Source organism: Tachyglossus aculeatus, chromosome 3 (assembly GCF_015852505.1).
Source record: "Tachyglossus aculeatus isolate mTacAcu1 chromosome 3, mTacAcu1.pri, whole genome shotgun sequence".
In the NCBI taxonomy this organism is placed as follows: domain Eukaryota; kingdom Metazoa; phylum Chordata; class Mammalia; order Monotremata; family Tachyglossidae; genus Tachyglossus; species Tachyglossus aculeatus.
The window spans coordinates 19689368-19713468 of record NC_052068.1 but is presented as its reverse complement, the minus strand read 5'-3'; the positions used below and the strand labels follow the sequence as shown (position 1 = coordinate 19713468).

Below are 24101 nucleotides of genomic sequence, written 5' to 3'. Positions count from 1 at the left end.
CACATGGGGTTCACAGTCTAAGAAGAGGAAGTAGAGGTATTGAATCCCCGTTTTGTAGTTGAGGGAACTGAGGCACGGAGAAGTGAAGTGACTTGTCCAAGGTCATCCATCAGGCAAGTGGCAGAGCCAGGGTTAGAACCAGGTCATCTGATTCCCAGGCCCAAGCTCTTTCCACTAGCCCACGCCGCTTCTCTAATAATAATAATGATGGCATTTATTAAGAGCTTACTGTGTGCAAAGCACTGTTCTAAGCGCTGGGGGGGTTATAAGGTGATCAGGTTGTCCCATGGGGGCTCACAGTTTTAACCCCCATTTTACAGATGAGGGAACTGAGGCACAGAGAAGTGAAGTGAGTTGCCCAAAGTCAAACAGCTGACAATTGGCGGAGATGGGATTTGAACCCACGACCTCTGACTCCAAAGCCCGGGCTCTTTCCAGTGAGCCATGCTGCTTCTCTAGTAGCCAAAGTAGCCAAAACTCCATCTTCTCCGCAGCGATTTCAGCAAGTGGTTTTGCTTTCCAAATATGCATATGCACCCCACAGATCACTGTCTCTTACAAAGCCACATTCCAGAAGCATGCCCTCAATACACATCCCAGGCATGCAATCCACTCCGTCGCCCTTCATCATCAGTAGTTGAGTACTGGTTGTGGGTAAAAACGCTGTTCTAGACAGTTCCCTCTCTCAAATTATAACCTAAAAGAGGACTTTGACCCAAATTATATGCATACAGTAGGAATGGGAGTGAAAGTACCAATGCAACTAAGAAACATCAAGCAAAAAATGATTAAATAAATGTATTCCAGTCTGATCCCTTAGCCCTTACCCCATGCCAGCCTTCCTTATTCCTAGTGGTGCTGCAGCAGCAGTGGGTGTTTTCCATCATCATCATTATGGTATTTGTTGAGCGCTTACTATGTGCCAGGCACTTTACTAAACACTGGGGAGGATACAAGCAAATTGGGTTGGACACAGTCCCACGTGGGTCTCACCGTCTCAATTCCCATTTTCCAGGTGAAGTAACTGAGGCCCAGAGAAGTGAAATGACTTGCCCAAGGTCACCCAGCAGACAAGTGGCAGTGCTGGGGTTAGAACCCATGACCTTGTGACTCCAGGCCCGCGCTCTATCTACTGTGCTATGCTGCTGCTCCTAGGCGTCGTCCAAGGCTGATGCCTAAATTTCACCTTGTTGCTCTCTGGCATGCAGGCCAATCTTTGTGACCAGTGCTGGGAGGATTGAGCTCAGCCAGGGCTGCTAATAATAATAATAATAATAGCATTTATTGAGTGCTTACTCTGTGCAAAGCACTCTTATAAGTGCTGGGGGGGGGGGGGCTACAACGTGATCAGGCTGTCCCACAGAGGGCTCACAGTCTTCATCCCCATTTTACAGATGAGGGAACTGAGGCACAGAGAAGTGACGTGACTTGCCCAAAGTCACACAGCTGACAACTGGCGGGGCCGGGATTTGAACCCACGACCTCTGACTCCAAAGCCCGGGCTTTTTCCACTGAGCCACGCTGCTTTGGTGGGCAAGTGCAGCTGCCTAGAAGAGTGAGGGTAGCAGAGTTGGGGAGGGTCTGAATGACTGGCCCAGTGGTCACTGAGCAAAAAGGCCTGGAGAAGTGGAGTGTGAGCATTCATTCATGCATTCAATCGTATTTATTGAGCGCTTACTGTGTGCAGAGCACTGTACTAAGCGCTTGGGAAGTACAAGTTGGCAACATATTGAGACGGTCCCTACCCAGCAGCGGGCTCACAGTCTAGAAGGGGGAGACAGACAACAAAACAAAGCATATTAACAAAATAAAATAAATAGAATAAATATGTCAAAACATATATACATATATATAGGTGTTGTGTATATGTCTGTACATATTTATTACTCTATATATTTATTTTACTTGTACATATCTATTCTATTTATTTTATTTTGTTAGTATGTTTGGTTTTGTTCTCTGCCTCCCCCTTTTAGACTGTGAGCCCACTGTTGGGTAGGGACTGTCTCTATATGTTGCCATCTTGTACTTCCCAAGCGCTTAGTACAGTGCTCTGCACACAGTAAGTGCTCAATAAATACGATTGATTGATTGATTGATGCTGTGGGGAGGGGAAGGAGCAGAATAGAGCACTGCCACCCGCCAGGTCCTGTGATGGGGGAGAAGGAGGCAGCCTCTAAAGAACCTAATGAGAATGCACAGAAACAGGAGGAACTGGTTGAACAGTGTTTAGAGAGCATTTCTGTTCAGTGGGAGGCTAAAATGGTCCACTTCTTCCTGAGCCAGTGGTGTTTGCTTTGTTGTTGAGCCTTCCTGTGACTCTTCGGGGGCCGGGGGTGGGGATATTCCCTTTTGTAGAGAAGAGCAGGTCATGCAGATCCGGTAGGAGAGTCACGCTGCATTAGGTCATTCAGGGAGATATTTGGTGAGGTTGGTCAGACCCTGTTTTCCTGACCCAGGGAGAGAAAGAATGGGAAGCAGCGAGGCGTAGTAGAAGGGAGGCGGGGCTGGGAATCAGGGGACTTAAGTCTGTGTCTGCCACCTGTCTGCTGTGTGAGCTTGGGCAAGTCACTTTTCTCTGCCTCATCTGAAAAATGTTGATTAAAACTGTGAGCCCCGTGTGGGCCATGGACTGTGTCCAATCGGATTAGCTTGAATCTACCCCAGTGCTTAATACAGTGCCTGGTACGTAGTAAACACTTAACAAATACTATAAAAAAAGGGGGGGGATAGTACAGGCAGGCACTGGGGGGGATGGTGAGGATGAAGAGAATGAATGGGAATGTTGTGCTTTGTGTCCTGCTCAAGAGGAAAGGAAGAGGCCCTGGAATAGTCAGGGGGAGCATAACTTCCCAATGTGGACACAGAGGAAGGCATCATTCCTGTCTCACATGCCTCTTACCTTCGTGTTTTTCTTGACTCATCTCTCTCATGCAACCCACATTTTCAATCCCTCACTAAATCCTGTCAGTTCAACCTTGACAACCTTGTAAAAATCCACCCTTTCCTGTCCATCTGAACTGCTACAACGTTAATCCAAGCACTTACCCTAGCCCACTTTGAATACTGGATCAGCCTCCTTGCTGATCTCTCTGCCTTCTGTCTCTCCCCACTCCAGTCTGTACTTCACTCTGCTTCCCATATCATTTTTCTACAAAAGCATTCAGTCCACTCCTCAAGAACCTCCAGTGGTTGCCCATCCACCTGTACGTCAAACAGAAATTCCTTACCATCTTCTTTAAAGCACTCCATTCATTCAGTCATATTTATTGAGCGCTTACTGTATGCAGAGCACTGTACTAAGCGCTTGGGAAGTACAAGTTGGCAACATATAGAGACGGTCCCTACCCAACAGCAGGCTTACAGTCTAGAAAATAATAATGATGGCATTTATTAAGCGCTTACTATGTGCAAAGCACTGTTCTAAGTGCGGGGGAGGTTACAAGGTGATCAAGTTGTCCCACGGGGGGGCTCACAGTCTTCACCCCCATTTTACAGATGAGGTAACTGAGGCACAGAGAAGTTAAGTGACTTGCCCAAAGTCACACAGCGGACAATTGGCGGAGCCGGGATTTGAACCCATGACCTCTGACTCCAAAGCCTGTGCTTTTTCCATTGAGCCATGCTGCTTCTCTCCCTCCTGCCTCACCTCATTGCTCTTCTATTACAACCCAGCCTGTAGACTTCACTTCTGTAGTGGAACCAACTCACTTACCTCAATCTCATCCATCTCTTCGCTGACCTCTCGCCCACATCCTTCCTCCGGCTTGGAATGCCCTCCCTCCTCATATCCGACAGATAATTACTTTCTCCATTACATCTCCTCCAAGAGGCCTTCTGACCCAGCCCTCGTTTCCTCTTTTTCCCACTCCCTTCTGTGTTGCCCTGATTTGCTCCCTTTATTCACCCTTCCCTCAGCCCCGCAGCATTTATGTACATATCGCTAAAGTATTCATTTATATTAATGTCTGTCCCCCGTCTAATAATAATTATGGTATTTGTTAAGCGCTTGTTATGTGCCAAACACTGTTCTAAGCGCTGGGGTAGATTCAAGTTAGGTAGGACACAGTCCCCGTCCCACCTAGGGCTCACAGTCTTAATCCCCATTTTACAGATAAGGTACCTGAGGCCCAGAGAAGTGAAGTGATGTGCCCAAGGTCACACAGCAGACATGTTCAATTAAAATGATTGATTGCGGAGGCCATGGCATTGGTTACAGCAATTGGTTAGAGAAGCAGCATGGCCTTTTGGCTAGAGAATGGCCCTGGATGTCATAAGGACCTGGGTTCTAATCCCAGTTTCATCACTTGTCTGCTGTGTGACCTTGTCCAAGTCACTTAACTTCTGGACCTGGGCTCTAATCCCAGTTTCATCACTTGTCTGCTGTGTGACCTTGGGCAAGTCACTTAACTTCTCTGGACCCCAGTTCCCTCATCTGTAAAATGGGGATTAAGATTTAGGACTGTGAGCCCTATATGGGGCAAGGACTGTGTCCAGACTGATTATTTCGTATCTACCCCAGTGCTTAGAAGAGTGCCTGGCACATAGTAAGCACTTAACAAATATCATAATTATTATTATATTATTTTTAGAATTATTATTAGCAAAGAGTACTGCAGGGGCCATATTTCCATCCAGACTTGCCATTTCCTTTCTGCCTGGCTGAGGCTCCATTGTGTCTCTGGCCTTGAGGTGAGCAGCAATGCACATTTGCACAAATGTATGGAAAGAGGCATGGTTGACCGTAGCAAACGAGTTGGACTCATTTGCGTAGATCTAAGCATATTTTTTTTCTCTCAATCTGTCAATTTCCTGTTCTGAGAATTTACGTTCTTTAGGAATCGGACTGCATTTTAAACTACCATCTTGTGGAATTTTCGTATACGTTAGATTAGAATGAAGAAAGAGGAATAACTGCCTTAATAACATCTTGTTTACTATCCCAGGAGTTTTTAGTTTGAGACCTATGTTTTTTTCATGTGATTATTATTATACCAGCAGAACTCACACTAATGGACTAATTAGTACATTTTAATTTACACAGATGATGTGATGCAGACCACTTATTGTGAAATTGACTTAGACAAAGCAAAGAGAGATGCATTTGTATATGCAATCAAGAATCATTATTGGTATCAGATGTATATTGATGACCTACCAATATGGGGTAAGTAATATGTTCATTATATTTTTAAAGTTCAGAATATTTGCAGCAGTCAGTCATATTATATTGAATGTTTTTGCACTTAAGCAGGTGATGCGTTGGTGATTTTGTTACTTCCCAAGCGCTTAGTACAGTGCTCTGCACACAGTAAGTGCTCAATAAATACGATTGATTGATTGATATGCTTCTTGGTTATCCATAAAAGGGTGCCTTGTCTTTTGGTGTGTTTGCCAGGTGTATAATAATGCTCGTAATTTTACTACTAGTTATTACCAGTCCCTATTTTGGATTTCATGAAAGTTGGTAACCTATAGCCTCTCCTCCTTGGGGTGGCTAACTATAAAAATGTCCCTTGAAAGGACCTCTTTGTTCAGTTGGGAAGCCATAAGGCCTAGTAGAAAGAGCCCAGGATTGGGAGTCAGAGGACCTGGATTCTAATCCCCCCTCTGTTTTATGATTTTGGGCAAGTCACTTTACTTCTCTGGGCCTCAGTTCCCTCATTTGTAAAATGGGGATTCATTACCTATGCTCCCTCCCATTTGGAATGGGAGCCCCATGTGAGAACCGATTATCTTATATCTACTCCAGTGCTTGGCACATGGTAAGCTCTTTACAAATACCACAGTTATCACTGTTATGGTTATTATTCAGTAAATTGTGTTAATTTCAAATTCAGGAGACTAAAAATGAACTTTTGAATTATGATTAAAAAGGTTTGAACCAATTCCAGTCCTGCCACAACGTGTATTTTCAATACATGGTTTGGATAGAATGTGCCTAGGGGATTAGGGAGTGTTCTGGCAGCGCCCAGCTTTGAAGTGGATGGGTACCATGGCCTGAGTTTTCCTCATTGATGAGGTTTCACAAGAATATAATCTTCGTGTTCTAGAACTGGATGTATTTTATCTTAACCACAAAAGAGAACGATTATCAAATTTTGTTAGCGGTACTTATTGTCAAACAGATGGACAACAGAGGATGGAGAAAGAAAGGACATGATTTCAGTCACCTCTCAATTTTTCTCGAGAAGGAGGGGAACAGAGCCATGCCACCGGTTGATCTGAGTCTTTTAGACTGTGAGCCCAGTGTTGGGTAGGGACTGTCTCTATATGTTGCCAGTTTGTACTTCCCAAGCGCTTAGTACAGTGCTTTGCACATAGTAAGCGCTCAATAAATATGATTGATTGATTGATCTGAGGAAGTAGTTCTCGCAGGCTTTCGACTGTGACGGCCTGGAGTCAGTTCGCAGCTGCCGTGGTCAGAAGTACAGCTGCTTTGGCATCTTGAAGCCATGCCACTCTTAGCTCCTCACCAGCCCTCTTCCCCCCTGCTATCCCCCAACCCTCTGTGTCCCATTCCCTCCCTCCACTTCCAGCTGGGAGGCATTTCTGTGTCGGGTCCTCAACAACCTTTTGGGATTGGGTGGAGAATAATAATAATAATAATAACAATAATAATAATAATGGCATTTGTTAAGCACTTACTATGTGCAAAGCACTGTTCTAAGCACTGGGGGGATACAAGGTGATCAGGTTGTCCCACATGGGGCTCACAGTCTTAATCCCCGTTTTACAGATGAGGGAACTGAGGCTCAGAGAAGTGAAGTGACTTGCCCAAGGTCACACAGCAGACATGTGGCGGAGCCGGGATTTGAACCCATGACCTCTGACTCCAAAGCCCAGGCTCGTTCCACTGAGCCACGCTGCTTCTCTAAGGAAGAATGAAGAAATAAAAACAATGCAGTTGCTCGAAAAAACGCACTCCACCGCACTCCACTCCAAAAACGCACTCCACTCTAAGGAGAAGGAAGAAGAGTCACTATAAAAATAATGAGGTTCAGCTGCGGTTTGTGAGAGATTTTGGATTTTGCCTCAAACAACCAATCCTTAGAGGCAAAGCTCAGTGGGGGGCCAAAATTACAGGGAAATTGGACCTAGTCAGAGTCCAGAGGCAGCATTTGCTTAAAATTGGAATATCAGTTTTTTTTATGGGGTTCGTTAAACACTTACTATGTGGCAGGCCCGTACTAAGCACTTACAAGGTAATCAGGTTGGATCTATAATAATGATGGCATTTATTAAGCGCTTACTATGTGCAAAGCACTGTTCTAAGCGCTGGGGTGGATACAAGGTGATTAGGTTGTCCCACGGGGGGCTCACAGTCTTCATCGCCATTTGACAGATGAGGTAACTGAGGCACAGAGAAGTGAAGTGACTTGCTCAAAGTCACACAGCTGACAATTGGCGGAGCCGGGATTTGAACCCATGACCTCTGACTCCAAAGCCCGTGCTCTTTACCACTGAGCCACGCTGCTTCTCTAGTCCGTGTCCCACATGGGGCTCCCAGCTTGAATCCCTATTTTACAGATGAGGTAACTGAGGCACAGAGAAGTTAAATGACGTGCCCAAGGTCACACAGCAGGCAAGTGGCGGAGCTGGGATTAAAACCCGGGTCCTCGGACTGACTCCCGTGCTCTTTCCGCTAGAGCATGCTGCTTCTCAACATCCTTTAACATTTAAGGAATGTTTTGCATTATTTAGATCCAGAAAGGTGCAAATAAAAATTATTTTTGACATGGTGAATGAGTGGGTGCTTTATTGTGCAACACGCTACCATGCTCAGCGCTTTCTTCCCAGATAGTTATAAAGCTAAAATGGGACCTCCAGAAATCATCTTGCTTTTCCCCTGGATTTAGTCGCAAGATTGTCAGTTGTATTATTAAAAATCCTCATGGTTAATCAGTGGTATTTTTTTGAGCGCTTACTGTGTGCAGAGCACTAAATTAAACGAGGCCTCGCTCTATTTCATCACTTTTAGACTGTGAGCCCACTGTTGGGTAGGGACTGTCTCTATATGTTGCCAACTTGTACTTCCCAAGCGCTTAGTACAGTGCTCTGCACACAGTAAGTGCTCAATAAATACGATTGATTGATTGATCACCCATATTATTAAAAAAAATCCTTATTTCACAGCTGCAATCTTTCTTGCTTCACTTTAGGTTATTTTCCGTTATTTTACCCTTGCAGAAATGAAGAGCAGTAGTCAGCGTCTGTCTTGCAATATTCTTGAAGACAGCTATTACTATATTTAATGGTGTGTAAGGCTTCCTCTTTTAAGAGAAGAAATTGTTCTACAATGTTTCTGTGTTTTGTAGTCCAGTACTGTCTTCAACTCAGAAGCCAAGGTGTTTTTAGTGGATCTGCCAGCAGGAAGAGGGCAGGAGGAGAAAAAAGGTGCTTTCAGACAGATGTGTTTTTTTATCTTGGGCCTGCAAAATGTGGCGGACAGAAGCAGATCAAGGATATGGCAGGAAAAACTTAGGAAAAATATTTTATCTTTCAAAAACTTGCAGATCTAGTAATTTTATAATCTGACAAAGTTAGGAGTTCGAGGTATACCTTTTTCAGAGTGGCTCAGTGGAAAGAGCACAGGCCTGGGTTCTGGTCCTGGCTTTGCCATTTGTCTGCTGTGTGATCTTGGGCCAGGCACTTAACTTCTCTGTGCCTTAGTTATCTCATCTGTAATATGGGGATTTATTCATTCATTCAGTCGTATTTATTGAGTGCTTACTGTGTGCAGAGCACTGTACTAAGCGCTTGGGAAGTACAAGTCAACAGCATATAGAGACGGTCCCTACCCAACAACGGGCTCACAGTCTAGAAGGGGATTAAGACTGTGAGCCTCATGTGGGACAGGGACTGTGTCCAACCTGATTACCTTGCATCTACCCCAGCGCTTAGAACAGTGGCTGGCATATAAATGCTTAACAAATATCCTCCACCATCCAGACTGGGGGCAGATCCCTGAAAGACAACAGCCAATCAATCAATAGTATTTATTGAGTGCTTACTATTAACAGAGCTCTGGATTAAACGCTTGGGGGAGTCCAGTACAATGGAGTTGGTAGCTGTTTCTATCAGTGCTATAATATGGTAGCTATCTCTGCCCAGGTGATACCCAAATCTACATCTCTTCCCCTGTTCTCTCTCCCTCCCTCCAGGCTCATTTCTCCTCCTGCCTTCAGGACATCTCCGCCTGGATGTCCTCCCACACCTTAAAACTCAGCTTGTCTGAGACTGAGCTCCTTATCTTCCCTCCCAAACCCTGTCCTCTCCCTGACTTTCCCATCACCGTGGACGGCACTACCATTCTTCCCATCTCACAAGCCCGCAACCGTGGTGTCATCCTTGACTCCGCTCTCTTATTCACCCACACATCCAGTCGGTCACCAAAACCTGCCGGTCTCACCTCCACAACATCGCCAAGATCCGCCCTTTCCTCTCCATCCAAACCTCTACCTTGCTGGTTCAGTCTCTCATCCTGTCCCGACTGGACTACTGCATCAGCCTCCTCTCTGATCTCCCATCCTCCTGCCTCTCCCCGCTTCAGTCTATGCTTCACTCTGCTGCCCGGATCATCTTTCTACAGAAATGCTCTGGGAATGTCACTCCCCGCCTCAAAAATCTCCAGTGGTTGCCTGTCAACCTACGAATCAAGCAAAAACTCCTCACTCTCGGCTTCAAGACTCTCCATCTCCTCACCCCCCCCCACCTTACCTCCCTTCTCTCCTTCTCCAGACCAGCCCACACACTCCGCTCCTCTGCTGCCGCTAACCTTCTCATTGTGCCTCATTCTCACCTGTCCTGCTGTCGACCCCTGGCCCATGTCCTACCTCTGGCCTGGAACGCCCTCCCTCCTCACATCCTCCAAACTAGCTCACTTCCCCCCTTCAAAGCCCTAATGAAGGCTCACCTCCTCCAGGAGGCCTTACCAGACTGAGCCCCCCTTTTCCTCTGCTCCTCATCCCTTCCCCATCACCCCTACTCCCTCCCTCTGCTCTGTCCACCTCCCCCCCCCAGAACTTGTGTATATATGTACATATTTATTATTCTATTTATATTATTAATAATGTGTATGTACCTATAATTCTATTTATTTATTTTGATGCTATTGATGCCTATCTACCTGTTTTTTTGTCTGTCTCTTCCCTTCTCGACTGTGGATAGGGATTGTCCCTATCTGTTGCTGACCTTCACTTTCCAAGCGCTTACTACAATGCTCTGCACACAGTAAGCTCTCAATAAATACGATTAAATGAATGAATATGTCCCTTGCCCACATGGGAAGCAGCGCGCTTAGTGACTAGAGCACGGTCCTGGGTGTCATAAGGACCTGGGTTCAAATCCCAGCTCCACTACTTGTCTGATATGTGACCCCATGTGGGACAGACTGTGTGCAACCCGATTTGCTTGAATCCACCCCAGCACTTAGTACAGTGCTTGGCACATAGTAAGTACTTAACAAATACAACAATTATTTTTTCTGTTCATATTATTATTAATAGCAATAATAATGATAAATACCCTCAAAAAATTTAGGCATAACACCTTACCATTTTTTTGACACTTTTGTTGCTCTTCTGGATTGTCTGTGAACATAGAGAAGCAGCGTGGCTCAGTGGAAAGAGCACGGGCTTGGGAGTCCGAGGTCATGGGTTCAAATGCCGGCTCCGCCGCTTATCAGCTGTTTGACTTTGGGCAAGTCACCTACCTTCTCTGTGCCTCAGTTACCTCATCTGTAAAATGGGAATTAAGATTGTGGGTCAACCGGATCACCTTGTATCCTCCCCAGCGCTTAGAACAGTGCTTTGCACATAGTAAGCGCTAAACAAATACCAAAAATCATTAATTATTATTATAATCCAGCCTAGTGGATGAGCCTGAGAGTCAGAGGACTTAGTTCTAATTTTGGCTATGCCACTTGTCTTTTGTGACCTTGGGCAAGTCACTTTCTCTGTGCCCTAATTTCCTCAACGGAAAAATGGGGATCATATTCCTGTTCTCCCTCCCCCTTAGGCTAGTGCTGAGCATGGCGGGTGGCAATAATAATAACTGGTACTTAAGTGCTTACTAGGAATCAAGCACTGTGCTAAATTCAGGGAAATAGTCATTTCGGACACAGTTCCTGCCCGTCATTGGTCTCACAGTCTAAGTAGATCTTAGTAAACTGCTTAACAAATACCATTATTATTATTATGACCTGACACTACATGAATCAAAATGAAAACAATACACACATATAACTCTCCAATGATCAACCTACGCATCAGGCAAAAACTCCTCACTCTTGGCTTCAAGGCTGTCCATCACTTCGCCCCCTCCTACCTCACCTCCCTTCCCTCTTTCTCCAGCCCAGCCCGCACCCTCCGTTCCTCTGCCGCTGATCTCCTCACCGTGCCTCGTTCTCGCCTGTCCCACCGTCAACCCCTGACCCATATCCTCCCCCTGGCCTGGAATTTCCTCCCTCCCCACATCCGCCAAGCTAGCTCTCTTCCTCCCTTCAAAGCCCTACTGAGAGCTCACCTCCTCCAGGAGGCCTTCCCAGACTGAGCCCCCTCCTTCTTCTCTCCCTCCTCCCCATCCCCCCTGCCTTACCTCCTTCTCCTCCCTACAGCACCTGTATATATGTATATATGTTGTACATATTTATTACTCTATTTATTTTACTTGTACATATTTATTCTACTTATTTTATTTTGTTAATATGTTTTGTTTTGTTGTCTGTCTCCCCCTTCTAGACTGTGAGCCCACTGTTGAGTAGGGACCGTCCCTATATGTTGCCAACTTGTACTTCCCAAGCGCTTAGTCCAGTGCTCTGCACATAGTAAGCGCTCAATAAATACGATTGAATGAATGAATGAATATACACTCTTCCCTCTGTGCTCTTATATTCAACGATCGCTGTACAGTGACACATGAAAATTCCTTTACCCCTGTTCTGGATTTATGGGTTCTTTTAGCTTAACCTGTAATAACTGTGCTCCAGGTGAAATTTCTGCTTCACCTGTGTCCCTTTTCCTTCAGATCTTGGTATTATCAGTTCACTGTCTAGTCCCGAAATCTACATTCCCCATAATTATTCTGACAACTGTCATCTCCCCTTTCTGCTCTCCCCTCTTTGTTGACTAAGCACTTTGATACCCCTTAAGTACTTTGATACTCACTCCAGCCTCATAACACTTATGTAAATACCCTTATACTCTTGTACTGTTTCTCCTATCCATAATTTATTTGAATGCCTTTCCCTCTAGACAATAAGCTCCTTGTGGGCAGTGATGGTGTCAAGCATTGCATCAATCAGACAGTGGCATTTGTTGTCACTTACTATGAGGAGAGCACCGAACTAATCACTTGGGAGAGTACAGTACAACAGAATTAGCAGACATGGTCCCGGCCCACAAGGGACTTACAGTCTAGAGCGGGAGACAAACATGAATATAGTACAGTGCTGTGCACACAGTAAGCGCTCAATAAATACGATTGAATGAATAAGTAATTTATATTACTGTACTTTCCCAAATGTGTATTGCGATGCTGTGCAACAGTAAGCGCTCAACAAACACGATTGATTTGTTTTGCATAGAGAAAACGCTCAGATACCATTGATTATCCAAAATACGTATGACCTCACTTCTTGAAATACCTCCCTCACTCCCTTCTCTAGTGCAGCCTGTTCCAGGATCTAGGTTCACTGCGGGCAGACTGTTCCAGCTGCTCTTCCCTCCAAGTTCGCTAAAGCTAAGTCTCCGGGACAAATACCTCGGCTACCGTTTCAGTCGTTCCGTCCTCTCCAGGCCAAAGCGAATTAAGATTCCTTCTGCCCAGCTCTGTGACAGACTGATCTAACCTATTTAGGTTCGGCGGCCTCGACTCTGAACCGAGGCGGAGACTGACTCTCCACTCGTTTTCACCTCCGTCCTCCTATCTGACTCGCCTCAGGGATTGCCCGGGAGTAGGAGTGTGAGCTAACGGTCCGCTTCCAACTCTCCTTGGCTGGGAAGGAGAAGCGGCGCTTAGCTCTGCCTCCCTGTGACAGACGGGAAAAAAAAATAGCACTAAAGCTCCCTCCATCCCACCTCTCTCGTCCCAAGCACAGAGCTGGGAGAGGCACGCCCAGGCTCTTTACCAATTTTGGTGCTATTTTTGAAACGAATGCAAGATGGGAAAGACCTTGGACTGTATGATCCTTCTGGCCAGGGATCATGTCTACCATCTCTTCTGTATTGTACTCTCAAGTGCTTCACAGGAAACGCCCAATAAATACCGTTGACTTGGCAGGGAAGCAAACTGCTGGAGTGGGAGAAAAGGCCATTGCTAAATGAAATCAGTCAATCAATCAATCGTATTTATTGAACGCTTACTGTGTGCAGAGAAAACAACGAGGCCTCCCGGAAAGAGCAGGGGCTTGAGAGTCAGAGGACTTGGGTTCTAATCCTGGCTCCGCCACTCGTCTTGCTGTGTGTCCGTGGGCAAATCACTTAACTTCTCTCTGCCTCAGTTGCCTCGTCTGTAAAATGGGGAATCCCACGTGGGACGTGGCTTCGTCCTGCCTGATTAGTTTATATCTGCCCTAGCACTTAGTACAGTGCATAGCACATAGTAAGTGCTTAACAAATATCGCAAGACAGACAAAAAAGACAGATGCCACTGGGGGGGAAAAAGTGTTGGGCCTAGAGAAGGTAGATTTATGGGCGACCAAAAAAGATATGGGAGGCCATGACTGGATTATGCAGAGTGCTATGTAGTCCATAAGTGCTGTTACCTGATTGTTTTTAATGGTATTTGTTAAGCACTTACTGTGTTCCAGGCACTGTACTAAGCGCTGCGGTATATACTATATAATCGGATTGAACACAGTTCCTTTCCCACATGGGACTCGCACTCTTAGCCCCAGTTCTACAGACATTGTAACTGAGGTACAGAGAAGTTAAGTGACTTGCCCAAGGTCACATAGCAGGCAAGTGGCGGAGCCAGGATTAGAACCCAGGCCTGTGCTCTTTCCACTGAGCCACACTGCTTCTAGTTGAGGGATTATCTGCATCCTGCTGTGCAGTTGTGAACTACCTTCTGTGGTCATAATAATAATAATAATAATGGCATTTATTAAAAGCTTACTATGTGCAAAGCACTATTCTAAGCGCCGGTGAGGTTACAAGGTGATCAGGTTGTCCCACGTGGGGCTCACAGTCGTAATCCCCATTTTACAGATAAGGTAACTGAGGCACAGAGAAGTTAAGTGACTTGCCCAAAGTCACACAGCTGACAATTGGCGGAGCCGGGATTTGAACCCATGACCTCGGACTCCAAAGACCATGCTGTTTATCCAACCATACATGATCGCTTGTGGCTAATAGTATTTGTTAAACACTTACTATGCGCCAAGCAGTGTCGTAAGCACTGACTCTTTGTCAACACTGAACCAGAAAACATTGCAAGTATGCATTAATAGCGTTACACTGAGAATATTAGTGATAGCCATCATCTTCTGGGATGAAGGGTGATTATGAAAATGCTCCGTTCTGGCAGAATGAGTGTTTTCACTACAAATTTTGGTTATAACCTGTTGGCAGTTAATTAATCAGTGGTATTTATTGTGTGCTTACCCTATACTAAGCACTTGGAGACTAGAATACAATAGACACGGTGGACATTACTTTATTTATTTATTTATTTTACTTGTACATATCTATTCTATTTATTTTATTTTGTTAGTATGTTTGGTTTTGTTCTCTGTCTCCCCCTTTTTAGACTGTGAGCCCACTGTTGGGTAGGGACTGTCTCTATATGTTGCCAATTTGTACTTCCCAAGCGCTTAGTACAGTGCTCTGCACACAGTAAGCGCTCAATAAATACGATTGATGATGACATGATCCCTCCCAAAAAGAGTTGTAAGTCTAGAAGGGGGAATTGGTCGAATATAAGGTGGGTACTCAAGTGCTGTGAGGCTGAGGGTAGAGTGAATACCAGGTGCTTAAGGGATATAAATCTGAGTGCATCTGTGGTGTAGAGTAATCTCCCCGTTCTAGACTGTGAGCCCTTTGCTGGGTAGGGATTGTCTCTATCTGTTGCCAAATTGTACTTTCCAAGCGCTTAGTACAGTGTTCAGCACACAGTAAGAGCTCAATAAATCTGAATGAATGAATGAGGAGAGGGCGGCTACGGGAAATGAGGGCTTATCTCTCTTGGAGGAAATGTGATTTTAGGAGGCCTTTGAAGGCGGGGAGAGGGGTGGTCTTTCAGATATGAATAGGGAGGGAGGTTCAGGCCAGAGAGAGGATGTGGGCAAGGGAACAGCAGCGAGGTAGAGGTAGACAAGATCAAAGTACAGTGAGTACATTGGAGTTACTGGACCAAATTGTGCAGGCTGGTTTATAGTAGAAATCCAGCAGTGTGACAAAGAAGGGGAAGGGAGTGACTTAAAGCCAAAGGTGAGGAGTTTATGCTTGATGTAGAGGTGAATGGGCAACCATTGATAGTTTGGGAAGAGTGCAGAGACGTGTACTCAATATATATATATATATATATATATATATATATATATATTTATTTCTTTTTTTAGAAAAATGGTCCAGGCAGCAGAGAGGTGTCTGCACTGGAGTGGAGTAGGGAGAGACAGGAGGCAGGGAGGTCAGTGAAGAGCCTGATGCCGTAGTCAATGCAGGATATAAGTGCTTGGATCAGTGTGGCAGCAGGGCTTTGGAGTCAGAGGTCATGGGTTCGAATCCCTGCTCCGCCACATGTCTGCTGTGTGACCTTGGGCAAGTCACTTAACTTCTCTGAGCCTCAGTTCCATCATCTGTAAAATGGGGATTGACTGTGAGCCCCACGTGGGACAACCTGATCATCTTGTATCCCCTCCAGTGCTTAGAACAGTGCTTTGCACATAGTAAGCGCTTAACAAATGCCAACATTATTATTATTATTAGATTAGGTGGAGAGGAAAGGGCGGATTCTAGAGATGTTGCAAAGGTAGAGCCGACAGATTGAATGTGTGGAGTGAATGAGTGAAGTGAGTTGAGGATAAAACCAAGGTTACGGATTTGTCAGCCTGGGAGGATGGTGGGTTTTCTGCAGTGATGGGAATATCTCGGAGAGGACCGGATTGGGGTGGGAAAACGAGTTCTGCTTTGGATATATGTGAGGAAGTCTGATTTGAGAGCCTGTCTGGATACAGTTTGGGGCCATGTGGGAAGAAATGGTTGAGAGGGTCGGGCACAGTAAGTACTGTTGGCACAGTGTTCCTTAGTGTAGGGTTTCTGTGAAAATTTAACTCCTGCATTATCGGCAAGCAGGGTGAATTTAGGATTGGATTTTACAGGTTGTTTTTTTTTTTTCAGGTATTGTCGGTGAAGCAGATGAAAATGGAGAAGATTACTATCTTTGGACATACAAAAAGCTCGAGATAGGTTTTAATGGAAATAGAATTGTGGACGTTAACCTCACCAGTGAGGGAAAAGTGAAATTGGTTCCAAATACTAAAATCCAGATGTCCTACTCAGTAAGTATGAAAATACATGCCATCTGTGTAAAGAAATGTGCAGAGCATACATTCATTTATTCATTCAATCGTGTTTATAGAGCACTTACTGTGTGCAGAGCACTATGTTAAGCGCTTGGTAAGTACAAGTTGGCAACATATAGAGACGGTCCCTACCCAACAATGGGCTCACAGTCTAGAAGGGGGAGACAGACAACAAAACAAAACATGTAGACAGGTGTCAAGTCGTCAGAACAAATAGAATTAAAGCTAAATGCACATCATTAACAAAATAAATAGAATAGGAAATATGTACAAGTAAAATAGAGTGATAAATCTGTACAAACATATATGCAGGTGCTGTGGGGAGGGGAAGGAGGAGGAGAGGAAAAGGAGCTCATAAATACTTTGAGGTCCTCTAGAATGTTAAGTATTAGGTGAATTAGAAATGGGAGCTGTTGTGAACACTGACCCTTAATAAAGTCTATTTAATATGTGTAGGATCCAGCACCCATGGAGAATTTTAAAAAAAACTTAATAGGAGGATGGCATTTAAATATGTTTGCATGTTTGCAGGGTTTGTTGCTGGCTATTTGACACCTCTCCGTGGCCTCTCTGCTAGTCCAGCAATCCAGCCGTTCGTATTCTTAGGCTTGAGTCAGCCTCATGCCTGGTAGTACTTCTTGAAGTGGCAGTTGGTGTGAGCCTCAGGGGAAAGAGCCGGATTAGGCAAGGCCTCTGGTACCGTCAGGCAACACAGACCCCCCCGAACAGCCGTGTAGCAGTACGCTCAGTGGGTCATCTGCCGAGAGGCCAGCGTACTCTGCCGCAGCAGAGAACAGGAGAGCCAGCCAGGTGTTGGACAAGTTGGGAGTTGAAAAGAGCACCGCAACTTGAAAATCAATTCCCCAGCAGCCAATCTCTACCCTTTTCCAGCACTAACTGCGTGGCCAGTGTGAGTAATACTGGCCCGTCCTCCCCCGGGCCTGGAATGCCCTCCCTCTGCCCATCCGCCAAGCTAGCTCTCTTCCTCCCTTCAAGGCCCTACTGAGAGCTCACCTCCTCCAGGAGGCCTTCCCAGACTGAGCCCCTTCCTTCCTCTCCCCCCTCGTCCCCCTCTCCATCCCCCCATCTTACCTCCTTCCCTTCCCCACAGCACCTGTATATATGTATATCATCATCATCAATCGTATTTATTGAGCACTTATTATGTGCAGTGCACTGTACTAAGCGCTTGGGAAGTACAAATTGGCAACATATAGAGACAGTCCCTACCCAACAGTGGGCTCACAGTTTGTACATATTTATTACTCTATTTATTTATTTATTTATCTTACTTGTACATATCCTATTTATTTTATTTTGTTAGTATGTTTGGTTTTGTTCTCTGTCTCCCCCCTCTAGACTGTGAGCCCATTGTTGGGTAGGGACTGTCTCTATGTGTTGCCGACTTGTACTTCCCAAGCGCTTAGTACAGTGCTCTGCACACAGTAAGCGCTCCATAAATACGATTGATTGATTGATTAATAGGCATCCCAGTCATGATCTTCATAAAATATTTCAGTGAAATGATAACCGTCCTCTGCTTGCCGGCACCTTTTGGTAATAGGCAGCTGGGGAAGAAAGCCAATAACCTCAGCTCCCGCTCCAAAATAACAGCGTGGTCTTCCTAGAAGCAGCGAGCTTGCACGGAGATAAATGGCTCACGCAGTCGTCTTTAGAGCAGTGACGTTATGATATTTATTCATTCATTCATTCTGTCGTATTTATTGAGCGCTTACTGTGTGCACTGCACTGTACTAAGCGCTTGGGAAGTAGAAGTTGGCAACATACAGAGACGGTCCCTACCCAACAGCGGGCTCACAGTCTAGAAGGGGGAGACAGACAACAAAACAAAACATATTAACAAAATAAAATAAATAGAATAAATATGTACAAGTAAAATAGAGTAATAAATCTGCACAAACATATATACAGGTGCTGTTGGGAGGGGAAGGAGGTGTGGCGGGATGGGGAGGGCGAGAGGAAGGAGGGGGCTCCATCTGGGAAGGCCTCCTGGAGGAGGTGAGCTCTCAGATTATTTATTATTTATTATACCGGCATACACCCATTCTGAAGCACCACAATACATAAAATCGGAGGCCATTTTATGCATGATGTATGCATCGTTGCTAACATAACTCTAGATCTCTAGGCCCCTCCCAACGTTTGCTGCCGGAAAAATCCATTCTCTTCTTGCTTTCCCCACCCCAGAGCACTATTCAGTTTACTCTGCCTCCCCTGCTAGATTGTAAACTCCTTGATGGGATGGGGCATATCTGGTAAATCTATTGTATGCTCCCAGGCACTTAGTACAGTGCTCTTTCCAGAGTAGACCCTCACCTGATATTTTTGTTTGGCTGATTGCCCTGCCCCCTGTAAGCTATTTTCTTCTCCCTCCAGATTTCTTCCTCACTTGTCTTCCTCTACTTTCGCCTCTTCTTTAAACAACAGTGAAAATATGTTGATGGGCAGGCTCTTACCTCCATCGCAGGCCCTACCAGTATTTAGAAACAGCGTGGTTAACATGGAGACACAGGGGCATTAGTCCCACTCCCTTCAGCGTCACCCTTGCATTTGGATTTGCACCCTTTATTCACCCCCTCAGCATTTATGTACACATCAAGCGCTTAGTACAGTGCTCTGCACACAGTAAGCACTCAATAAATACGATTGATTGATTGGTTGATAGCCGTAATTTGTTTATACAGTTAATAACAACAATGGTATTTGTTAAGCACTTACTATGTGCCAGGCACTGTACTGAGTGTTGAGGTGGATACAAGCAAATTGGGTTAGACACAGTCCCTGTCCCATGGAGGGCTCACAGTCTCACTCCCCATTTTGCAGATGAGGTAACTGAGTCCCAGAGAAGTGAAGTGACTTGCTCCAAGTCACACAGACAAGTGGCAAATATGGGATTAGAAGCCAGGTCCTTCTGACTCTCAAGATCTTGCTCTATCCACTATGCTGTGCTGTAATAGCCTCCCCCCCTTCGTCTCCCCCTCCTCCTCATCCCCCCCGCCTTACCTCCTTCCCCTCCCCACAGCACCTGTTTATATATGTATATGTTTGTACATATTTATTACTCTATTTTATTTGTACATATTTATTCTATTTATTTTATTTTGTTAATATGTTTTGTTGTCTGTCTCCCCCTTCTAGACTGTGAGCCCGCTGTTGGGTAGGGACCGTCTCTATATGTTGCCAACTTGTACTTCCCAAGCGCTTAGTACAGTGCTCTGCACAGAGTAAGTGCTCAATAAATACGATTGAATGAGTGAATGAATGAAATATCTGTCTCCCCCTCTAGACTAAGCTTATTGTGAGCAGAGAATGTGCCTACCAACTCTGTTACATTGTACTCTCCAAAGTGGTTGTATAGTGCTCTGCACACAGTAAGCACCCAGTAAATGTGATTAACTGATAATTGATCCCGATAGCTGCCGGGAGGGAATGGAGAAAAGAGGGGGCCTGAGGATGTTGACTGTAGTTATAGGGCTTTGGGGTTGCTGGGGTACCTAGCAAATGACAGATGAAATTAATGGGAAAACGTCATTGTAGCCTGTGAGTTCGTCTTGGGTAGGAATGTGTCTGTTCTATTATACTTTCTGAGGCGCGTAGTACAGTGCTTTGCACACGGTAAGTGCTCAATAAGTACGACTGAATGAATGAATGTACAGCTTTCACATTGCAGCTGCATTTCTGAGGAGCACATCATGGCTTTATCGTGGGGTTCGCCGCTGTATAGAAAAGTATTCAAGACAGACTCCAAGTTGTCCTTTGCTCAGAGTATACAAGTGGAGAGCAACAGGAATTAGATACTAGAGACCCTAAGAACAAAATCCTGGCATAAGTCCTGGCTAACCGTAGTTTGGTACTGACCCATAATGTAAGATGGGTTACCCCAGATTAACAACTTTCTCTTAGCTTTTCTTGTCTGTGGCAATCCCTGAACGTGGCTTTGTTTGGGGGCTGGGGTGGCCGCTTAGATTCCTCAGCCAAGGCAGAAATCTTCAGTATTAATGTCCATCTCCCCCCTCTAGACCGTAAGTTCGATGTGGGCAGGAAATGTATCTGTTGTAGTGTACTTTCCCAAGCGCTTAGTCTAGTGCTCTGCGCACAGCACTCAGTGAATATGATTGAATGAATGAGTTTGGGAACAGGGTGGCAAGAGGGAGAGTGTGGTGACTTTCTTGTCTTTTAGTGACTCCATGGACACATCTCTCCCAGAACACCCCACCTCCATCTGCAGTCGTTCTAGTAGTTTATCCGTACAGTTTTCGAGGTAAAAACACAGAAGTGGTTTACCGCTGCCTCCTTCCGTACAGTAAAATTGAGTCTCTGCCCTCGACTCTCTCCCATGCCGCTGCTGCCGGGCACGGATGAGTTTTGACGTCTAGCAGATGGCCTGCCACTTGCTAGCCACTGCCCAAGCTAGGAATGGAATGGGTAGGCCTCTGCTTGACTCTTCCTGTTGTAGTTGAGGCTGGTAGAGTATTGGAAACTCTCTAGGTGCCATCCTGACAGGGCCTGGTGTCTTTACCTAACCCATTTTCCCCCATTTTCCCCCAATCAATTGACTAGGTTCCAGCTGATGTCCTCAGAGAGGCAGCCAACAAGAGTTTGACAAAGCGCAAATAACTTTCTCCCAGGGCTGCTTTGTCAGAAAGGCTGCAGTGGACTATCACCCATCCTGTGGGATCCCAAACTGATAGGGTGGTTTTGAGAAATGAAGAAAAATATTACCTGGAAGAGATAAGTTAAAAATATATATAGCGCATTGTGCAGCTAGGTTAAGGATGTACTGATGCTATGGAGGGGCAAGGCTCTTAGGCATAATTTAATATCTGTTAATTCCTCTGAATGTGTTGTCAGAGTCATTAAGCAGTACCATATGTGTAGGATTTTCAAATGGGAATTTATTTTCTTTAGGTGAAATGGAAAAAATCTGATGTAAAATTCGAAGATCGATTTGACAAGTATCTGGATCCATCGTTTTTTCAACACAGGGTATGAACTGAAGGATTTTCCAGCTGAAACATTTAAGACATTCAGTTTGCATGAATATCTTTAGTGTTATGGGTCTCATGAAAGCGATTACTGTGTGAGAAGCACTGAGCTCTGTTCTAAGCACTTTAGCATCTTTGTTGTTATGGTTCTCATTAAGGCGATTACTGTGTGAGAAGCACTGAGCTCTATTCTAAGCACTTCAGCATCTTTGATGTGAATTTACTTTGGGGCTACCGTACTACTATTATAAAGTAGAGCGAGAGTATATAGAGTTGTTGCTATGTAAAGGAGGGGGGTTGCTTTTGCAAAATTGCATAATGTACTAATGGATTTTAAAATATTGGGGCCACTGTTAGTAAACCAAAAGCATCTGTTCTTATGATGGATTTTGCTGCAATATATTATCAGTGAATTAGGAATTAAATGATGATAATAATAATAATGACATTTATTAAGTGCTTACTAGAGTTGTTACTATGTAAAGAACGGGGGTTGCTTTTGCAAAATTGCATAATGTACTTATGGATTTTAAAATATTGGGGCCACTGTTAGTAAACCAAAAGTATCTGGTCTTATGATGGATTTTGCTGCAATATATTATCAGTGAATTAGGAATTAAATGATGATAATAATAATAATAATAATAATGACATTTATTAAGTGCTTACTATGTGCAAAGCACTGTTCTAAGCACTGGAGAGGTTACAAGGTGATCAGGTTGTCCCATGGGGGGCTCGCAGTCTTAATCCCCCATTTTACAGATGAGGTAACTGAGGCCCAGAGAAGTTAAGTGAATCCCTAAAGTCACACAGCTGACAATTGGCAGAGCCAGGCTTTGAACCCATGACCTCTGACTCCAAAGCCCATGCTCTATCCACTTAGCCACGCTGTTTCCCAATATTAAGTAATTAGACGGTAATATTTTTCTGCTGTCTCCTGTGATAACAATAATGTCTCCTGTAATAATGTCCCTTGGGGCTTAGGATTGGGAATCTTTACTGAATAATAGCTCCTTGAGAAACTTCTTTCCATTTTAACAAGAATGGTAAATTGGCCCCAAGGAGAAAAGAGCCATTATGGTGTCTTACTATTTTAGGCCATTAATCTCCAAATTGGAATCTCCAGGTGGACAGAAGAAAGCAAATACTAGATTGATTGACTGATAGATTACTGAAACACAAGGGAGGAAATCTAAAATAAGCTGTAAGGGCCTTAGAGGGGCCCCTATAAAAATGGAGGACCCAAAGAAGTGGGGTAGCATTTTGACCAGTGGTCTCAAAACAGCCCGTCTCTTGAAGCGGTAGTTGAGGGTTGTGTGACTGGAGCAAGGAGGACTGTAGAAAGAGCCCAGGCTTGGGAGTCAGAGGACCTGGGTTCTAATCCTGGCTATGCCACTTCTCTGCTGTGTGACCTTAGGCAAGTCACTTCTCCAGGCCTCATATGCCTCATCTGTAAAATGGGGATTAAGACTGTGAGCCCCACATGAAACATGGACTGTGTCCAACTTGATTATATTGTATATACCTCAGCGCTTAGTACAGTGCCTGGCACATAGTGGGCACTTAAACAGCATTAAACCAAAAAAAGAAACCATAAAGACTGTGGCCAAGGTGCTAATTTGGTGAGAGCAGAGAGGCTGAGATCCAGAAGAGGAGCAAGTGAAGCTTCTTTCTCTCTGTGAGGGAGAAGCAGTGAACAGGCCGTCTAGCTCATCTCATTTATCATGAATTCCCGAATTGGTGGGTTTTCTCCAAATAGATGAGGTGGTAAGTTTAATCACCGATTATAATGCATGCCATAGGGTCTTTTGCATGACTTGTGTAATTTGCAATAGAAATCTATTTGCTCTAATTTGTAATGGGCACATAGGAAATGTTGGTTGTGGGTTTTATGACTGATGATGATAATATCTTTGTTATTTTAGATTCACTGGTTTTCAATTTTCAATTCCTTCATGATGGTTATCTTCTTGGTGGGCTTAGTCTCTATGATACTAATGAGAACTTTGCGAAAAGATTATGCCCGCTACAGTAAAGAGGAGGAGATGGATGATATGGTAAGCAAAATCTGGAACAATATTTGGGAGGTGGATGTTCATTCGTTCATTCACGCATTCAGTCGTATTTATTTGTTGTATTTGGATATTGGCATTCTACTGGTAATGAAAAATTCGGCCTAAAATATAGATTTAGAAAAATGAATCTGGATTTATTTTAAGGATGGTGGCAAGGAAAGATGGTTCTTTCCAAGATGAGATCAGCCAAGCTTTATAACAAGTCTTTAAGTAGGCAGGCCCTAGTTTTTGCTACTTGTGTAAGTTGCTAAAGGACTTCTCAAACTCAGACCTCTCTTGTAACCTCCTCCTGGAGTTGGAGGCATGCAAAAGGGGGCTCAGAAGGTGGCCATGGGTTAACTCTGGACATAAGAGGAGAGTAGAGTGGGGTTCTCACCCTGAGTTTGCTCCACTGGGGTGGGAGGAGGTGGGTTTTCCTTATTCCTTCTCTCTTGGGGACCTCTCTGATTTAAAGGTCTGTTCCCCCCCCCCCCACCATGGTATATTAATAAGAAT

The 24101-nt window shown here is 44.7% G+C and overlaps 1 protein-coding gene across 2 annotated transcripts in view; it reads left to right on the top strand.

Moving 5' to 3' along the window:
* Window positions 1–24101, top strand: part of TM9SF3 (transmembrane 9 superfamily member 3) — a 126061-nt gene that overhangs the window by 35917 nt on the left and 66043 nt on the right. For both annotated transcript variants that reach the window (XM_038743692.1, XM_038743690.1), the window contains exons 3-6: window positions 5045–5167; window positions 16341–16501; window positions 21455–21532; window positions 23457–23588. In XM_038743692.1, the coding sequence (XP_038599620.1) occupies window positions 5045–5167; window positions 16341–16501; window positions 21455–21532; window positions 23457–23588 (494 nt within the window). The remainder of the gene's footprint in view (window positions 1–5044; window positions 5168–16340; window positions 16502–21454; window positions 21533–23456; window positions 23589–24101) is intronic.